An 18,192-nucleotide genomic window follows, 5' to 3' on the forward strand; every position below is an offset into this window, starting at 1 on the left:
TTTTAACAAGGAAGTGGTCACTGCTTATTTCATATCCTCTGTGAACTCTATCATCTAGTGAAAATTTTGATGTCTTTTCATTTAATATAAAATAATCTAATATTGATTTCCATCCTCTTGCTGCCGAAGTATATTTATGTATGTCTTTATGTTTATAGAAAGAATTCGTTATTTTTAGGTTATTATAAACTACAAAGTCAATCAATTTTTTACCATTCCTGTTTAGAGTATGTTCTTCATATATTCCTATATTATTATTTTTGTTTTTCCAATTCTTGCATTTAAGTTGCTAAAATTACATAATCATTTTTATTTATTTTATTATAAATATTTTGTAGCTGAGTATAAAATTCATTATTATCCTGTTCTCTTCCTTCTTCTGGGGCATATAAACCAATTATTGTTTATATGCTTTTATTATTCTTTCATTCCATCATTCCATAATTTATAATGTTTTAACTGTTTTGACATGAATCCAAATCATGACTTCTGTTTGTGCTCTTTGGGTCTCTGTCAACTCCACTGTATATCACATTAAAATTTTCGGTTCTCATGGTTCCTTTTAATTTCTTTTTTTGTTTCAGTGATTACTGCTATTTTAAAATTTCTTTCATTTAATATTTGGTCTAATTCTATTTCTTTATATGCTATTCGTCTTACATTTCAGTTTGCTATATGTATTGTATTTTGTCATTTCCATTCCAGGGTCATTTTCCGTAGATTCATTCTGATTACCTTATTCTGCTTAGCATTTTTTTATTTAATAAAAAATAACTTTCTAAACGATTTTTTTAACTTAAAAAAATAAAAATGAATATGCTTAATATAAATTACCATTCTAGTAGCAGAAATGAATGTAACAAATAATATGTTCCAAAAACAATATTGTTTTACTGTTCTTTCTATTTCTGTTATTGACTTCTCCTTCTTGCAGTAGTCTTCAAAATGGAATATATAACAGAGGAAATATTCTCCAAACAATGTTATAGCACCACTAATCACTGAATGTATGGAACTCATATTGACTTATTGGGACATATCATTAAAAAATTGCCCTTCCCTCCATTTTTTTTAATGATGGAGTCTTTGACAAGTACAATTTTTTTGTGTGGGGAGTAGGATTTTTGCATAATTTGTCAAGCCCTCCATATATGTTTTGGAAAGGCTAGCAAGGGATACCCAGGAAAGAGTTAATAGGCTTGGAAATTTCCATGGCAACTGAGTTTCTTCAATGACTTTCCTCACTTGACTTGATTTATATTCCAAGATTTTCATTCAGATGTTCCAAAATTGTTCTTATGATCCTCTTTTGGTTAATTTCTGGCAGTAACTGACTCTTCTTTTCTTGCCAGTAATTAATTGCTTCCATAGTACAATTGGAAGAAAACAATTGGACATTGCATCATTCAATTAGAAAAGACCTGAGTTTAATTCTTTTTGTGGCAAGAGGAATCTTTATATGGACTTTTTCAATCGAAAGTGAGTTATACTGAGGTAGGAGGATTTTTTTTTCTCTTGGAAATTTGTGTTTTTTTAATCCTGCATAGAAGCAAAACAGCGATGAGAACACACAATTTACAGACAAAACATTCTATTGTTGGTGGGCAGTAGATGGTATTGATTGATAGCAGTATTGTCACTGTGTAGTTGAGATTTGCATGGAATTCCTTGATGGTGTCACTTAATAATAATATTAATAATTACGAGACCCAATCCATGTGTTGTATTAGTCCTCTTCTTTTACATGCCATTCAAGCACAGCTGTCCTAATTTTATCATCCTCGTTATGACTTGTATTCTATACTGGAATTAGTAGTTGTTGTTTCCTGGCCTTAAGTATTTCTCTATTGTTTGTAATTTTGCTTGTATTTGTTTTTGGATTATCTGCTGTCTTGAATTATTGATTAAATTCACAATTCTTAAAAAAAATATATATATATATATATACACACACACACACACACACACACACACACACACACACACACACACAGGTATCCCTCGATTAACGTGGTTAATTAATCCCTCAATTACCACGTATATCAAAATCGCATTAATCAGATCTAATAATCAATGGTAAAAATTACAATTCGTCTATGATCGATTACCGTATTAATAATTCATTTTATGTGGTACTTACTCTTTTAGGAAAGATAAAAAATGAATGCAAAGTAAATGTTTAATAAATGCTTGTACCTACATTATTTACTGCAATTTTTTTTTTATCAAAAGAAGTTATCAAGAGTCGTTTGAGCAGTTTTAGTAATTTTTTTTCTTATCGGCATAAATTCTACAATAACAAGCAAAATGACTCTCCATACTTCAGCAAACAAGCAATAAAACATAAAGAAAAAACACTGCAAATATAATACATGGTAAAAAAATTAAGTGGATATTGAATCCAACATTATTTCATAGCCGAATATAGAAACTACAAGAGTTTCATGCCGAATATATAGAAACTAAAAGTTTCGGCAGATGCAAGCATAAATAACCTTATGGGCAACTCGTAGTAAAGGTGGGGTAAGCTCCAGATCACTTTCCTTAGTATTTTCTATAAATGTAAAGCACATCTCCCGGAGAACATGTATCATAAGTCTTTGGCTTGCTGTTGTAATACATAATGGTTTATTTATTTTCAGTTACAATCTAAAAATTATTGAACAAAGAATAAAAAAAAAAAAAAATTAAACCATACTATACTGACATTGGGGGTCGCAGTATCTCTCAGATACAGTTTGCTGTCAAATATCACAAACCTTTACATAACATGTTAAACCAAACTGACAGCAAAAAAAGTGCGGAATATCACTCGTAACATGTGAATGCACAGCTACTCATGACCTCCAAACTATACACTGAATTGTGTAAGAATATTTATATTAAACATTTTGCTTGTATCTGTCAGATCAGCTGCGAGCTCCTCAGGGTTAAAGGCGCATTAATCAAACCTCTTGCCCCGCATATCAAAGGATTGCCGTAATTAATTCCGGCGCGATAATCAAAACTGCGCTAAGCAAGGGATACCTGTATATAAATAAATATTTCTATTGTATTGCAATCTATGTAATAGTGAATCACAACTGCTCAAATGAGCTACTTTAGAAACTGTGAACAGCTTTTTGTTGCTGTGTGTGTGTGTGTGTGTGTGTGTGTGTGTGTGTGTGTGTGTGTGTGTGTGTGTGTGTGTGTGTGTGTGTGTGTGTGTGAGAATTTTTTTGTCAAGCTGCTGCCTACTGTATCACATAAAGATTTGCTTTAGATTCTTTTTAACTCCAGATTTGATAACAAAATAAGCAAATGGTAGAGCTAAGAAGAAAAAGAATGTGGTCTGAAATAAGTAGAAAAGGAATGTTTGACAAAGTGAGAGAAGGTAGTAAGGAAATTGTTTTATTTTATTTATTTTTTTATGGTGCAAAAATTTAATGATTAATTAATGAGACTGTTAGTTGCAAAGAGGTAAAGTGAAAGAGTTGATTATCTTAGCAGGCACAAATGACTTAAAACATGAAAAATATGGTATGAGAGAAGATATGAAAGAGTTATTAAAAGAAGGGCGATAGAATAAAGATTGTGAATCTGCTGCCACAGTATGAACAAGATGAGGAGGAGGACTATGATTGCAAATGAGTCAAGAAAGCATTCTCTGAAAGTGTGCAAGTATAGAGTCAGGAAAACTAGAACTATTGAGGGAGGAATGGAGGTGGGCGAGTGTGATATAGCCAAAAAATGTGGAATCTAGTCTATTAGGTAACAAAATTGAATGGGGATAGTCGTTATACGGTGTAAAGTAGTTGTGACCCTAAGGGGATACTGTAGTTTATGCATACATTAGTCACAAGCATAAGGAATAAGAGGGAGGAGTTTTTGGCATTAGTTGGTGGATAATGTTGTTAAAGGGATAGAAACATGAACAGTATAGTAGTTTCAGAGAATAGGATTTAGGTACTACAAAAAGAGTAAGTCTCCATGAAGACATATGGAAAGCAGCGCATTTGAATGTAGTTCATAAGACAGAATATACAATTAGTTCTGGCAGGGGGAAGATGTAGATGATATGCTTTGGCAAATTAGCACAATTGGGTGAAGGCTGAGAAGATATATAAAGACACAAAGAATAGCATATAGAAAGAACGGAAAAAGATAGAGGAGTTAAAAAATATTTGAATGGAAACCATTAGGACAAAGGAAGAAAGGTAGACAAAAAAAAAGATGGATTGATGATGTACAAAAAGATCTTACAACTTTAAAAGTTAAGAATTGGAAGAATATAGTCTATTAGGTAACAAAATTGAATGGGGATAGAAAAGAAAAGAGTGGCTAAAAATTGTTTTGCAAGCTAAAACTCATAAAGAGTTGTAAAGCTAGAAGAAGGGTGAAGGCTGAGTAATTATTATGGGGGAGACTTCATCTACAGGAATATAGATTGAAAGGAGGAAAGATGATATGTCAGAAAAGAAAGTGAATTTATTCACTTATGTGGTCATCATCGATTTCCTGATATGTACCCTCATGGAGTGTTCAGGCTAATATGACAGCACTACGTGATTAAGTTTACATTATTATTAATCTTCTGTCAACTTCTATCAGCTTTTCAGTTGAAGGTGAGTTAGCCGATCTCATCTGGAAGTAGCAGAGTTTTTTCTCCTGGAAACTGGTTTTTCATCCGGCATACAGATAAATCGGCCCTAAAGAACACACGCAATTTATAGACAAAAAATGCTAGTGGTGGTGGGCATTAGATGATAATAGTAGAGGTTAGGTGTAGTTGGTGGATGGAGATGGAGGATTGTGGAGTGAGTGTCTTCACTCAATGAGTCCTCGTACTCCTTGGTGGTGTCAAGAAATAATAATAATAAACGATTTTCCTCCGAATTAGTCATTGATAATGATAATCATCATTATCAATTTCCTGATATGTTTCCTCAAGAGTATACAGGATACTTTAACATTACTATATGATTATGTTTACATTATTATTAATCTGTCCACAATCTTTCTCCAAATCACTATTACTTGTCAGCACTCGAATATTGTCATATCTAATATTTTGGTCTTCTAAGGCACTTTGAACTGAATCAATCTACCTAGAACTTGGTCTTCCTCTGGATCTCTTTCCTGCCATCTTAGCATCAAACACCTGTTTTGTTTTTCTCTCCCACTGTTTAAGTGGCTAATACCACCTTAGATTAGCTCTGCTCACATTCTTGGATGCTAACAATGTCAGGTTCCTTTCTGATATCTTCATTTTTTAATATGATTCCACTATTGATGCGATCTATTCACTCCCTTAATTTTTCCCAGAATTCTCATCTGTGGTCTCTATGCTTTTATCAAGTGCTTTATTTTTAACCTAGCTCTTAGACTGATAACTTAAAACTGGTTTGAACACTGCATATAATATACTGCTAATTTGGTGTTTTGGCTAATTTCTCTCTTATTCCATATAAATTTATTCAACTGTCTCCCCACTATACCAGCTTTGATTATTCTATTGTCTCTGTTCCCAAATTTAATTTGCCATCTTCACTAAAAACTGTGCCTAAATAGATGAAATATTTTACTTGTTCTATAGGTTTTCTATTGATAATGAAGCTGAAGTTTTCTATATTCCTGCCTATTTTCATAGTTTTGGCTTTTTGTATCTGATTTTCATGACATTTGTTACAGCTATTATGCAATTTAGTTAGAGAATCCTGGAGACTTGCACTGGATGTACTTAGAAGTACATCATCAATAAAGCAAAGGACTAAGTTTGATATCTCTTATTCTAATGTCAGATTTAACGTCACTTTCTTTCATAATGCAATCCATATAGTTGATGATTAACAGCGGAAATGTGTATCCTTGTCTTCCACCTGATTTTACATCAAACCATCTTCCTGCATTTCCTTCAAGTCTAATTGCTGACTTACAAGCTAAATAAAGACTATGTATAGCTTTGTATAACGTTCCATTTTATCCTATATAATTGTAGTATTTTAAAAAAGCTTTTTTTCTAGGCACCTTGTTGTATTTCTTTTCAAGATCTACAAAACTTAAGTACAGATTCTTGTCGTATTCCCACAATTTCTTAACTGTTTGTCATAAAGTGAAAATCTGATCTTGACAATCACTATTGGCCTGAACCCAGCTTGTTCTTCTCCAAGTTTTTCTTCCACTATTTTTCTTAGCATCTTTTCAAGAATGTTTGCATAAATCTTACCTGGAACACTTAGTAGAGACTAGTACAGAGAATTCCTCTTTAATTCTCACTTTCAGCTTTTTTATTACTTTTTTTTATTTTTAAGAGATATGAGTAGAGCACTATAAGTGCTCTACTCCAATCATCTGAAATTCAATCTAATGAAATTCTACTGACCAGGCCCGCTGAATCATGCAGAGCTGCCAAAGTTTTATACCTCCATATTTGAGTATTTCTGGTTGAATATCAACCAGGAAAGGGATATGCATTTCAAGTTTTTGATGGCTTTTTCTACCTCAAGTATTAATATGTACTCCTGTTTGATTCCTCTTGAAAATGTTCTACTACTGTTCTGTCACCACTTGTTTTGTTTAACAGCTGTTCAAAATAATTACTCCAGACATTTAAGATATTCTTATCTTCAGTTTTCACGTCACCATTATCATCTTAAATTCCTTTTCCATTTTCACTAGTCTCCAGAACATTTTGCCACTTCGTGATATCTATTTTCTATATTCTTTCCAAAGTCTTCCCATGACTTTTATTTAGCTACTTTTACACACAGCTTAGCTCTCTTGCATTTTCTTTGTATTTTTTAGGACATCTGTCACCTTATTTGCTAGGAACTTTCAGTATGCTTTCTTCTTGTCCAGGACTGCATTTTTAACATCTTCTGTAATGTTCTTATTTTTCTATCCCTGCAGACAACTTCTACTCCTTTAGAACTAAACCTTAGAGTATCAGTGGCAAACTACTAATACTCTAAGGTATGGTTCTTGTTTTTAAGACTGTTTAATTTTTTCTTTAAACTATAGACTCAACTATAAAAACATTATTAAAGAAAAAATGTGCTCATGTAAAAGTTGCTCAACTTTAATTTTTTTTTAAAGCTTTGTTATATACCGTTCTTTTCAAATTGATATTCATTTTTATCCTACTTGGAACTAAGTGATAGTCATTTCCAATTGCAAATCCTCTGTACACTCTTATATCCTGAAAAAGTATGAACATATTGCTATCAACAGCTGGTCTAGGTCATTATAATCATTCCTTACTCCACTAGATGTCACTATCATATTATTACAAACTATCACAGAAATGCTGAGTTCACCGTGACGTGTATAAGTTATTCTCAGTGTAGTTTTATTCATTATAAAAGTGAATTGTCTTTTTCCCAGCGGCAACAAGTTTTCATTTTGGAAAGTTATTTTGCTAATCATTCTTACACGTGTGTTGCTGAGGAATTTCAAGAGAAACATCTGAGTATAGCAGCCCTCAGAAGTCGATGATAAAAAGATTAGTGCAGTGTTTTCAGGAAACTGGATCTGTTACAAATTGGAACTGCAAGTTGATTACACCTTCATTCATATCGTGTACACTCAGTCCATGAACTGAAGGACCCAGATAAAGACAAACAAATAATCTTCTACAGATAGTTACTCATTCGTTAAAGAATGTGGTATAGAGATGCTTGATACAGTTTTCTTCAGTGACGAGGCCTGGTTTCACCTCAGTGGATATGTGAATAGTCAAAACAATAAGATTTAGTCATGTGAAAATCCACATGCTTTTCATGAAAAAAGTTTTGCATAAAAATTGGAGTTTGGTGTGGGATATTATGTTGTCATATAGTGGGACCCATTTTCTTTGAAAGGACAGTGAAATAGTTCTGTTTACCAAGACATCATCACATTTCATACCACTCCTTGATGTCAGTAAGACCATTGTTGGTTCCAGCAAGACAGTGTCATGTGCCACACGTTGAATAGTACCGTACATTTTTTGAAAGAATTTTTCAGTGACCATCTCTCAAAAGAATTGTGGCCTCCAAGATCACTAGATTTTTTTTCTTTTGAAGGGTATCTTAAAAGTGTTGTTTATCGGAATAATCCTGACACACCAGATGAACTAAAAACGAACATTTTAACAGTGATTGAAAACTTAAGTTAAGGGGATAAAAATCCCTTATTGTTTTTCAGCCAGTAAGCGAAACTAAGATCGACAACTACGATCTGAACGTTTCATGCCAACGAACTGTCGGTGGATCCAAGCGTAAGTGACCACTTGGTAGTGCCACACCACGGCAACTCGTTGCAAAGTTGGAGCAAGATCCCTCACTATTCTAGATATTTTCTCATAATGTAAAAACACACAGCTCTTAGGAGATGTAGTACTGTTTTACATTATGAGGAGAGGTCACTACCCAGACTGGTTTCAACCTTTTTTGAGGTCTCATCAGTGAAACGTTCAGATCGTAGTTGTCGATCTTAGTTTCGCTTACTGGCTGAAAAACAATAAGGGATTTTTATCTCCTTAACTTATCAACCTCACCAGAAAAAAATAGCCGTTTGGCTTTTCATCTTAGCAATTGAAAACATTAGTGTGCAGGTGCTTCACAAGGTGGCATCAAACCTGGTAAAAAGAGCACAAGTTTGCATTCACAAAGGAGGTAGCCACTTTCAATATATGTAATGAGGGTTCCTATTCTTTTGTTATAAAAGTCCAATTATAACCTGTATTTGTAGCTGTTTCATTTTCCATATACTTGTAATTAACCTCGAAACATATGTGTTATTTCTGGGTTGCGTGACTTTACGATCACCTTGTATATCAATCAACTACTCTCAAATCCTAATGTGTCTAGCGATTTGGAACATTGGCGGATAGAAAGTTAATATTCAGAGAATATTGCAAAAGTGTCCAAGGTAGCTCATAGGATTACTTGTTTGAAGAACGTACAAGAAGCGATAAGTAAGTTATCATTCCTCTTTATAAAACTTTGATATATTTGGCTTTCTTGACATGGTGGAAAAGATCCAGAGGCAAGTGACTGACATAGTTAAGGGTCTATGGATTATAGGAGTTGATTGATAGGCAGGAAAGAGAAAATATGGTCTAAATGTTTAATTTACCAAAAAAGATTGCAGCAGAGGAAATTTTTCAATACTTAGCTTGGTGGGGGGGGGGGTAAAATAAAACAAGCGGTCATCCCCAAATAACTGCTTGTTTTATTTTATTATTAAGTAAGATTTTTCATTTGGTTGTGGCAGATGATTGGAATGGCTTGCCAATTTGTTGTGATTGCTTTGTCAATGAATGTGTTCAAGGCAAATGTTGATGGGTATTGTATGGATAGTGTGTGGGCCTTCTGTAATGAGTGTTCAGACTTCATGGTGATTTCTATGCATTAATAATAATATTAATGGCAGATTTAATTTAATAATAGATGTTACAAAATTTAAGAAACAAATATTTTATTATCTTGTTTATTTAAGTCTCAGGTACTGATAAATTTGAAAGTTTCTTTATTATGTGCTTCTATGATTACTTTTGTAGGTAATAAAGTTAAGGAAGCTACCTAATACCGTTCTTAGGAAAGACAAAGATGTTCATCGTTTACTAGATTTTCAGGAACTAGAGATAGTTTTGCAAAGTGAAAAATCAGTTTCTTCTAATTCTGGTTGTAAGAAATCAAATCATAAACCACCATCACAAGTACAATCTGCTGCTAATTTTACATGTGTAAACTTATCTCATCTTCCTCCTGGCTATATCATGAATCATACAACACCCCAGACAAAAAATCTTCTAGACAAATCTAATTACTGTAAGAATGGCACAATACTATATTAAATAAACTTAGTTTTTGCTTTATAGAATCATTTTGATAAAAATGTCTTAATCAACTAAATGCTAATTTGGCTACAATTTTTATATGCACGTATATAATGTTGTTGTTTTACGAGTAGTTTGGGCAATTTGAATTATTTATTACTTATATTTTTCTATATTGAAGAGCATTAAGAATTTATATGTACAGAATTCTTAGCCTCGCTTTTAAAAGCTTCTGTAATACTTGTTTCAACATCCATTAATTTATGTACAGTTCTTTAATTTTAATTTTTGTTGCATTTGAGATTAAAAAGTGTTCTGTTTTGTAATTGTCTTCATCGTCCTAACTAATGGCATAAGCAGGTTTGATAAGAGTCAGTGGAGTCTGAACCCTTAGCCCTTTCCCCTGCTATATTAAAAGATCAGTATACATCTTTATTACTGTATAATTTACCAGCCACTTTCACCACTGCATTGATGCAGTGGTGAAAGTGGCTGGTAAATTATACAGAAATTGGTTTCACTAGTTTTTACTAGTTTATTTCTATGGGTGGCATGCTAATTTGATAAAAGAAAGAAAAAAAAATTGACTTTTTTTTAGGAAAACCCTGTGTAAGCCCTTGACCCGAAGCAATTCTTGTTTTAGTGATTTTATTATTTTTTTTTTCTATTTTTTGCAGTATTGTCATCATATTAAAATACCTTAATTTTGCATGTCTTGTTGGGACAGTAGAATATCAGTAAACAGTTTGGGATTGGATTCTGATTTACTAAAATAAAAATGAAGATCATAACTGTCAGTGCCTTGCTTATTTAGTTTATACAGAATTTTGCATCCTTTAACACAAGATTTAGTATTTAAAACTTGAGTAAATATAAACCCAAATTATTGCTGTGATTAATCTGTTTTGAATAAATAAAATGTTAAGCATTTATTCAATTTTACTAAGCCCACCAGTTACACCCTGAAACCTCTTCTTTAATACCAAGTTTTCTGTGGCATTTACCATTATGTTTGTAACAGAATTGATTGAATATGTTCACATTTAATATTTAGAATATAAATTTCATATCTTTTTTATTATTATTATTTTTTTTATTACTGTTCAGGATATTCATATAGTAGTAGATAAAATTATTGGCATGAGACTTATTTTCAGCATCAGCTTATTATCCTGGGTATATATATCTTAGGTTTCACATAAATAGCACATTTTTAAAGCTAGTACTAAGTTAATTTAATCACTGTAAAATTTAACTTGCTAGATGATAAGAAGTTGCTGTTATAATTATCTTTAAGCAGTGTTCCCTCTTTTTTGTTAGCATGGATTCTTTGTAGTGTTCTTATTAATTTTTTGTATAAATGTTTAAACACAGTTTTTATTAATTTGACTAGTTTCTCACACTGTGATCTAGGAATTCAACAAAATCTTGTCTAAGATACAGAAGAACCTTTATAAGGGTTTTTTCAACTGAAGATGAGTTAGCCAATCTCATGTAGAGGTGGCAACAATATATGGTTGAGAATAAGACCTAGATTCTTTTAGCATTTGGTTGGACACCAAATAATTCCTGAGATTACTCTATTGATGTAGCTATTGAATTCTATGTATGGTATTTTTGTTTGTTGAAAAATAGCTTCCTGTCCTTCACTTCCTGTCCTTCAGGTTGTGCTGCTTCAGAACCAGAACTGTCTGTTACTTTTTTTTTTAATATAAGGAGGAGAGAGAGAGAGTAATTTCAATTTCCTTGACTATTAGAGGTCTCCAATTTTTTTTTCTATAGGATATCATTAGCTGCTGTTGCATTTTAGCCATGTTTGATTAGGAGCTCACTTAGGTATATCAGTTTTTTTTTTTTTTAAATTTGATGGGACACATGATCTGCCTCTTGGGTTTTGAAGACACTCTATTTTGTGCTTGTGATGGAACGAAGCAGCATCTAAGATTGGTCATAAAGGTATCACAAGTTTGTGAACTTTTTTGGATTTCATAAATCCATTGGCCTACTGAGTGTTTTGAAATTAGCTGATCCTTAATTTACTTAAGCCAGTTGTAGGATCTTTTATCTGATTGTTGATTTTATGTGGTTCACATCTAACTGCTTGCAGGTATCGGAGTCCCATAATAGGTTATTCATCTTGTGTGTGTGTACACACACACACACACACACACACACACACTCACATATTGTATATAGGTGTTCATATTTTAAATCGCTGTTTCATTTCTTCTATCAGCTTTAAGCACTATTATTTCAAATATTAATGAGTGCTAGAGCCTGCACATTGGTAATCTTTCTGAGAGGTGTTTTGGAATTAAATAAAATTGCTGCAGTCAATATGCAATAGTATCTGAGTCTCTTGGTAGTCTCTGCAGACCTTTCTCTGTATTGGGTATTATATTAACTTTAGAGATTTTTTTTTTTTTTTTTTTTTTTTTTGTATAGCCATTGAGTCTGTTCATTTTTGTTTTGTATTTGGTCACTTAACATTAAAACTTGAGTTTTTTTCTTGGTTTTATTCATTGACCATATATGATTAATAAATGATATACACAACTTGTCAACAAGTTTCACCAGCTATTCTGTCTGGCTTCTTCAGGACAAGTATGATGGTACACAATAACATTTGCTAGTAAAAAAGAAGAATGGAGTAACACAGTCAAATAAATTAAAATTAAAAGTGATGTGTAACATAAGCATGGAGCGTGGTGTCTTAGTCATTGTGTATTGAGCACGTTGTATAGTTTTTAGCGAAATGAAATTCTGGTAAGCTGATTGAATTTATTAGGCTTTACCAGATGTCTTTCAGAATCATTCCTTGATTTCTATTTAGATTTTCTCCCGAACGGAGTACAACCGCAGCTTCTTTGAAGTTTCTACATCGAAAATCTTCTTCTATATAAGACATGGAGCTGTTATCCCATTCGATGCTGTGGTTAGAGATTGAGAAGTGATGGGGCTAATCCTGAAGTATCTGTTCTGTTGTTGTTCACATCCCCTATATGTTCTTTTTTTTGAATTTCCAGGCTTCTTGATGTTTGGCATATGTAATTTAATCCACAGGAACATGGGATGTTGTATACGTCTGTGTATTTGAAGAAGGCATTAAGATCTTAGGAGATCTTGAAATGTAGCGTATAGTTTTTGACAGGTTTGAGAGCAACTCTGATGTTGAAAGACTTCAGGAGTTTGGCTATTTTTGTTGAAACTGAGCCTGCATAAGGGATGACGATGTATATTGCATGACAGGAGGTTGTTGCTGTGGAGGGTTTCTATGAAGAATCTTTTTTGATTATATTTTTTGGGTAACCGTTGTTTACTAGTGTTTGAGATATGAGAGAGAGTTCATCAAGGAGATCGTTTTCTTTTGAAATATTGGTCACTCTATTTTTAAGCATATGTATTATGCTGAGGTTTTGTGTAATATGGTGAGACGACTTGAAGTGCAGGTAACGTTCAGTGTCTGTTGGTTTTCAATAGATTGTGAGCTGGATTTGTCCATTCTCTTGTTTCTTTATTAGTGTATCTAGAAAAGGCAATTGATTATTCTTTACAAGCTCTAACATGAACTTTATTTTTTGGTGGAAGGAATTTATTTTTGTAAGGAAATCAAATAAGGTAGTTTCTGTGCCTTTCCAAATTATGAAAACATCATCTACGTATCTCCACCAAACCAACGGCTTTGGATTTACTTTGGAAAGGATGTCAGCTTTTGGTTTTTCCATGAATAGATCAGCACAGGGAAGTGATAAGGGACTGCCCATGGCTAAACCATCAAGTTGTTCATAAATTGTGTTATTCACTTTGAAATAATTCCATTTGAGGCAGTGGCGAAAAAGCTGAGCTGTGTCATGTGGATAGAGATTTTCTATGATCTTGATGACTTCTTCAACAGGTAAGTTGGTTGATAATGAAACCATGTCTAGACTTGCAAGGATGTCTGTTTTTAAGATGTTGATACCTTTTTAATTTTTCAGCGAAATGCTTAGAATTCTTTATGAAGGAATCAGATTTTTTTCTGTTATCTTTCAAAAGACGGGCTAGATATTTAGCTAGTAGATATGTAGGAGAATGTCTTCCGTCGACGATCGGGCAGAGCGGAACTCCAATTTTGTGCATGTTTGGTGCACCATATAAGCGTGGCGTCAGTGGGTGTAGAGATTTCAGACTTCGTTGTAAGTCCGAAGACCACCTAGTCATGTTCTGTATTAGGAAATTAGTCTGTTTTTGATTTTTTAAAGTTGGATCGATCTAATATGGGATAGGTTGATATGTCTGAAACTAACTCAGTGATCTTTGTTATGTAGTCTTTGGTGTTCAAATAATTGTCAAGTTGCCTTTTCTGCCTTTAGGATGATTATATCTTTGTTCTTCTTTAGGTTTGAGAGGGCTCGCTTCTCAAGAGGAGTTATATTAAGTTTTGGTTTTGAAGTTGAAAGGATGATAGAGCTTTTTAATCGGATATCATTTGCTACTGTTTCTGAGAATGAAGAAAGTGCCTTTTCTATGCTGCTAATAAAATCAATCTTTGGAATGTGATCTGGAGTGATAGCGAAGTTGAAACCTTTCTTTAGTATGTCAGCTCCTGGTTTTGATAATGTGTAGTCTGAAAGATTGAAATTAACTTTTTCATCTGGGAGACTCTGTCTTGAGTTGTATTTTCTTTCATAAAGTCTATCGAATTTTTTAATTTGCAATTTTTTACTAGTTAGAAAAACCTTTTCATAACTATTTTGAACCATGTAGTCAAGAATATTGCAAACATTGCTATCTATGCTTTTAGAGATGTCTTCGAAAAGTTCTAAGCATTTGAGGTCTATTTTACTAAGTATACAAATCTAACGTGTTGAATTCTTTCACGGAGTAAAGACAAAGATGCCTTAAAGTAAATCTGTTTTAATCAAGTTTTAGAGATGCTTTTAAGAACTATTTCAAACAGGGCCATCGCCAGATTAGATCATACCCTGAAGCAAACAATTAAATGTTTCCCCTGATGAATCATAAGACAAGAATATAAAAAAATCTCCAATTGCTATTTTGTTTTTATTACAAGAGACATTAATGTGAAACGATTACATAATAATATTAATTAAATGTTTGCTCTATGGGATATCACACAATAAAACTGTTATTAGCTCTTAAATTTAAATTAAGCTGCATCTATCGATATAGTTGCTGGACCAACCAATCTTTCTTGCTGTTTGCAAATAATTTTTAATCAATTTAAGCTTGGAAAAACTTATTTCTGCACTTACTATGCTAACAGGAATTGTTAACGTAGCGATCGTGCCTACTGCAATATGGCTGAATGAGTGCCCTTATTAAGCCGCTCTGTGAGGCAGACTCCTTTATGCTACACCCTGTCGACGGTACTGATTTCAAAATTAAAACCATTTCACAGGATATTCTGCTTTTTTTTGGTGAGAGCATCTGAGGAAAGATTAATAACAACCTTTTTTGTGGGGAAAGTTACTTTTGTGACTGTCCTCCCTCTTTCATTCAGCAACCAAATTTTCTTTTCAAGTTATTTTTATTTTTGGGTAATTGTGAAAGCTTTATATGACAGCTTATCTATGTAATCCCAAAGGTCTTATGGTAGTGTAGCAATTAATTGTAGATGATAAGAATATAAAAAAAAAATTCCTCTATTTGAGATAATTGAAATCTGCTGGCAGAAATTCATTCTCTACGACTTAATGTGTTTTCTATAAATTCCCCTGGTCTTTGTTCATGTGGAAATGATTTTTAAGTTGTAGAAATTTAAGAATAATATCATTCTATCTCTACAATGTATCAGGAACATGGGTCTGTTCCTGTAAGTTTGTAATGGCATTCGATGACTTCTGTGGCTTTTCTTCTTATTAATTTCAAATATAACAAACACAAGAACAAATTGCATCTTACAAAACTAGAAAAAGACATGAGCATCTAACAATGAAAATATAGTAATAGACAATGGGCTTCGACTTAACTTTTTAAGCTCAAATGTCTTGTAAGAGAGGTCCATAACTGTTTAAGAATAAGACTTTGATTCCTGAAGAATGACACCAGCAAGAAACCAGTAAAATGAATTTAAAAAAAAAAAAAAGTAATTGTGTTTGTGTGATTATACTGGAAATTACTTTAATTATTTGAAATTCAGAGTTGAGTTTATTGTTAAGTGACATGACACGACAATGTTAGTTTATTTTTGTTCCAGTTCTTTCTCCATTTATCATTAGAAAATTTTGACTCATTAAACCAAGCTACTAAATTTCAACTTTTAAAGTACTTCAAAGAATTTGTACATTGTTGTAAAGAAGCTCAATTATGAGCTTCTTTACAACATCAGCAAATGTTAGAGAACACCAAAAATGCTAATTTATTTGGAAAGTGTGTTTGCCCAGGTACATTCTATACATTTCGTATGAAATATTTGTCTGTTGCTTTTGTTGTAAATATTTATATTGTTAATGTTTTATCTCCTAAACAGATTATTATAAACAAAGAAAAGATAATTTACAATTCTGTTAATTTACCATCTAACTTTCTGAAGTTCTAACACCATGTGTCCCTCATTATGTAGTTCCATTCAATTCACATAATACATTTTATTTTAAAAATCTTTCTTGGCATCTTGTTATATCCCTTATCATGATGTACACATCATAAATAAATATCCTTGCTATTTTCTTTCAGTTTCTTGACTAATTATCTCAAAGTATATTTGGCCTGTGTGGTGTTTATGGGTTCAATTAGTTGGTGAAGAACAGGTAATCATTAAATCCATAGTAACAAACAGATGCTAGAGACAGTAATTATGTTGGAATTCAATAGCTGCCTAGTTTGATTTATAAGAACAGAAAATTTCATTTAAAAAGGGTATGACTAGTCATCATCTTATTCATTATCTGTGTACTCATTTGAATTTTTCTATTATGTTATTTTCATCACACAAAGATATCAAACACTGGTATAAAATTTTATTATTTATTTATGTATTTTTTGCATTCTAAATGATAGTTTATAGACATTCATTATTTAGAAAAATATTTACTTTTTGCTTTGTATCTTCGAATTTACTGTTAAGTTTGGTTTTTTTTTATATGTTTTAAACTGTTGTAATTTTTAATAGTATTTTTTAAATGATCTGTATGTAAGTTTTATACATCTGAAAAAAGGCACATGATGAGGTGCCAAGATGAAAAGCTCTTCAAAGTATACTGAAATTATATTGAGCAATACATAGTCTATATTTGAGTTATAAGTCAGTTTCTTATAAGGAAGTACATGAAAATGGTATGATGTTCAATCAGGTGTGGGTCAAGGGTACACATTATCGCCACTCTTATTCATCATCTATATGGATCACATTATGAAGAAAAGTGGTATTAAACCTGATATTAAAATTGGAGATGTTAATCTCAGCTTTTTACTTTATGTAGATGATGTTATAATCCTAAATAAATCCAGCACAAGTCTGCAGAATTCCCTGATTTATATGGAATAAGAGAGAAATTAATCAAAACACTAAACTAGTAGTTGTATACAAGACAGTGTTCAAATCAGTTTTAACTTATGAAGCTGAGAGCGGGGTTAAAAATAAGACTTGAACAAAGAATGGAGACCATAGACATGGGAATTCTGAGAAGATTAGGAGAGTGGAAAAATGGCATGAGGATGTTAGGAAAGAACTTGATGTTAGCATTCAACAATGTGTTAGAGAGCTAATCTCGGATAATATGGTCACTTAAAGAGAATGGGAGAAGAAAGATTAGCAAAACAAATGTTCTTTACCAGGTTGGAAGTAAAAAGAATCAGAGGAAGACAGACTCAATGGATTGATGAAGTAAGTGCCTTTGAAGACAGAAATATAAGATCTAATAAATTGGAACCTTGACAGATAACAGATTAATTTGGAAGAAAATTGTTGATAGGAAGTTAGTAAGGATGTAACTTTTTCATATCATACTAACTGTACACCCCCAGAGGGTCATATATGAGGATTTGATGATGTTTTAACTTCACATTACCATCTAGTTTAGCATAAATTCCTTATAAATTACTTGATATGGTACTGTTTTCTTTTGTGTTTCATGTACCATATTTCAAAATTAATAATTCTAAAATAAGGAACCAAAATACTGGATTCTTGATATTTATTCAACTGATTTTACCAATGCAATCTAGAGTGCTTCTGCAAATTTGCCATATATTGCCAAGTGTGTGTGTATAGCAATTTCACTTATGAAAGGTTCAGAACTTATCGTATAGCCATCACATGTGCCCTTGGTTCACTCAGATTGCCCTTGCCATTTCTATATTATAGCATAAGTATATTTATAAGCATTAATGACAAAGTAATTTTTTTCTCTCCCTACCTTTCCCAGTAAATAGAAAGAAATGGCTTGAAT

At 32.5% G+C, this 18,192-nt stretch overlaps 1 protein-coding gene across 1 annotated transcript in view; it reads left to right on the plus strand.

Moving 5' to 3' along the window:
- LOC150097255 (ankyrin repeat domain-containing protein 40-like) overlaps positions 1–10,120 on the plus strand; it is a 51,509-nt gene extending 41,389 nt beyond the window's left edge. Inside the window, exon 5 of the mRNA XM_090407409.1 lies at positions 9,521–10,120. Coding sequence (XP_090263535.1) covers positions 9,521–9,817 — 297 coding nt within the window. The 3' untranslated portion in view covers positions 9,818–10,120. The remainder of the gene's footprint in view (positions 1–9,520) is intronic.
- The last annotated feature ends 8,072 nt before the right edge of the window (positions 10,121–18,192 follow it).

The sequence above is a fragment of the Typopeltis vanoorti genome, chromosome 17, assembly GCF_054136105.1.
Source record: "Typopeltis vanoorti isolate ZY-2024b chromosome 17, IOZ_Tvanoo_1.0, whole genome shotgun sequence".
In the NCBI taxonomy this organism is placed as follows: domain Eukaryota; kingdom Metazoa; phylum Arthropoda; class Arachnida; order Uropygi; family Thelyphonidae; genus Typopeltis; species Typopeltis vanoorti.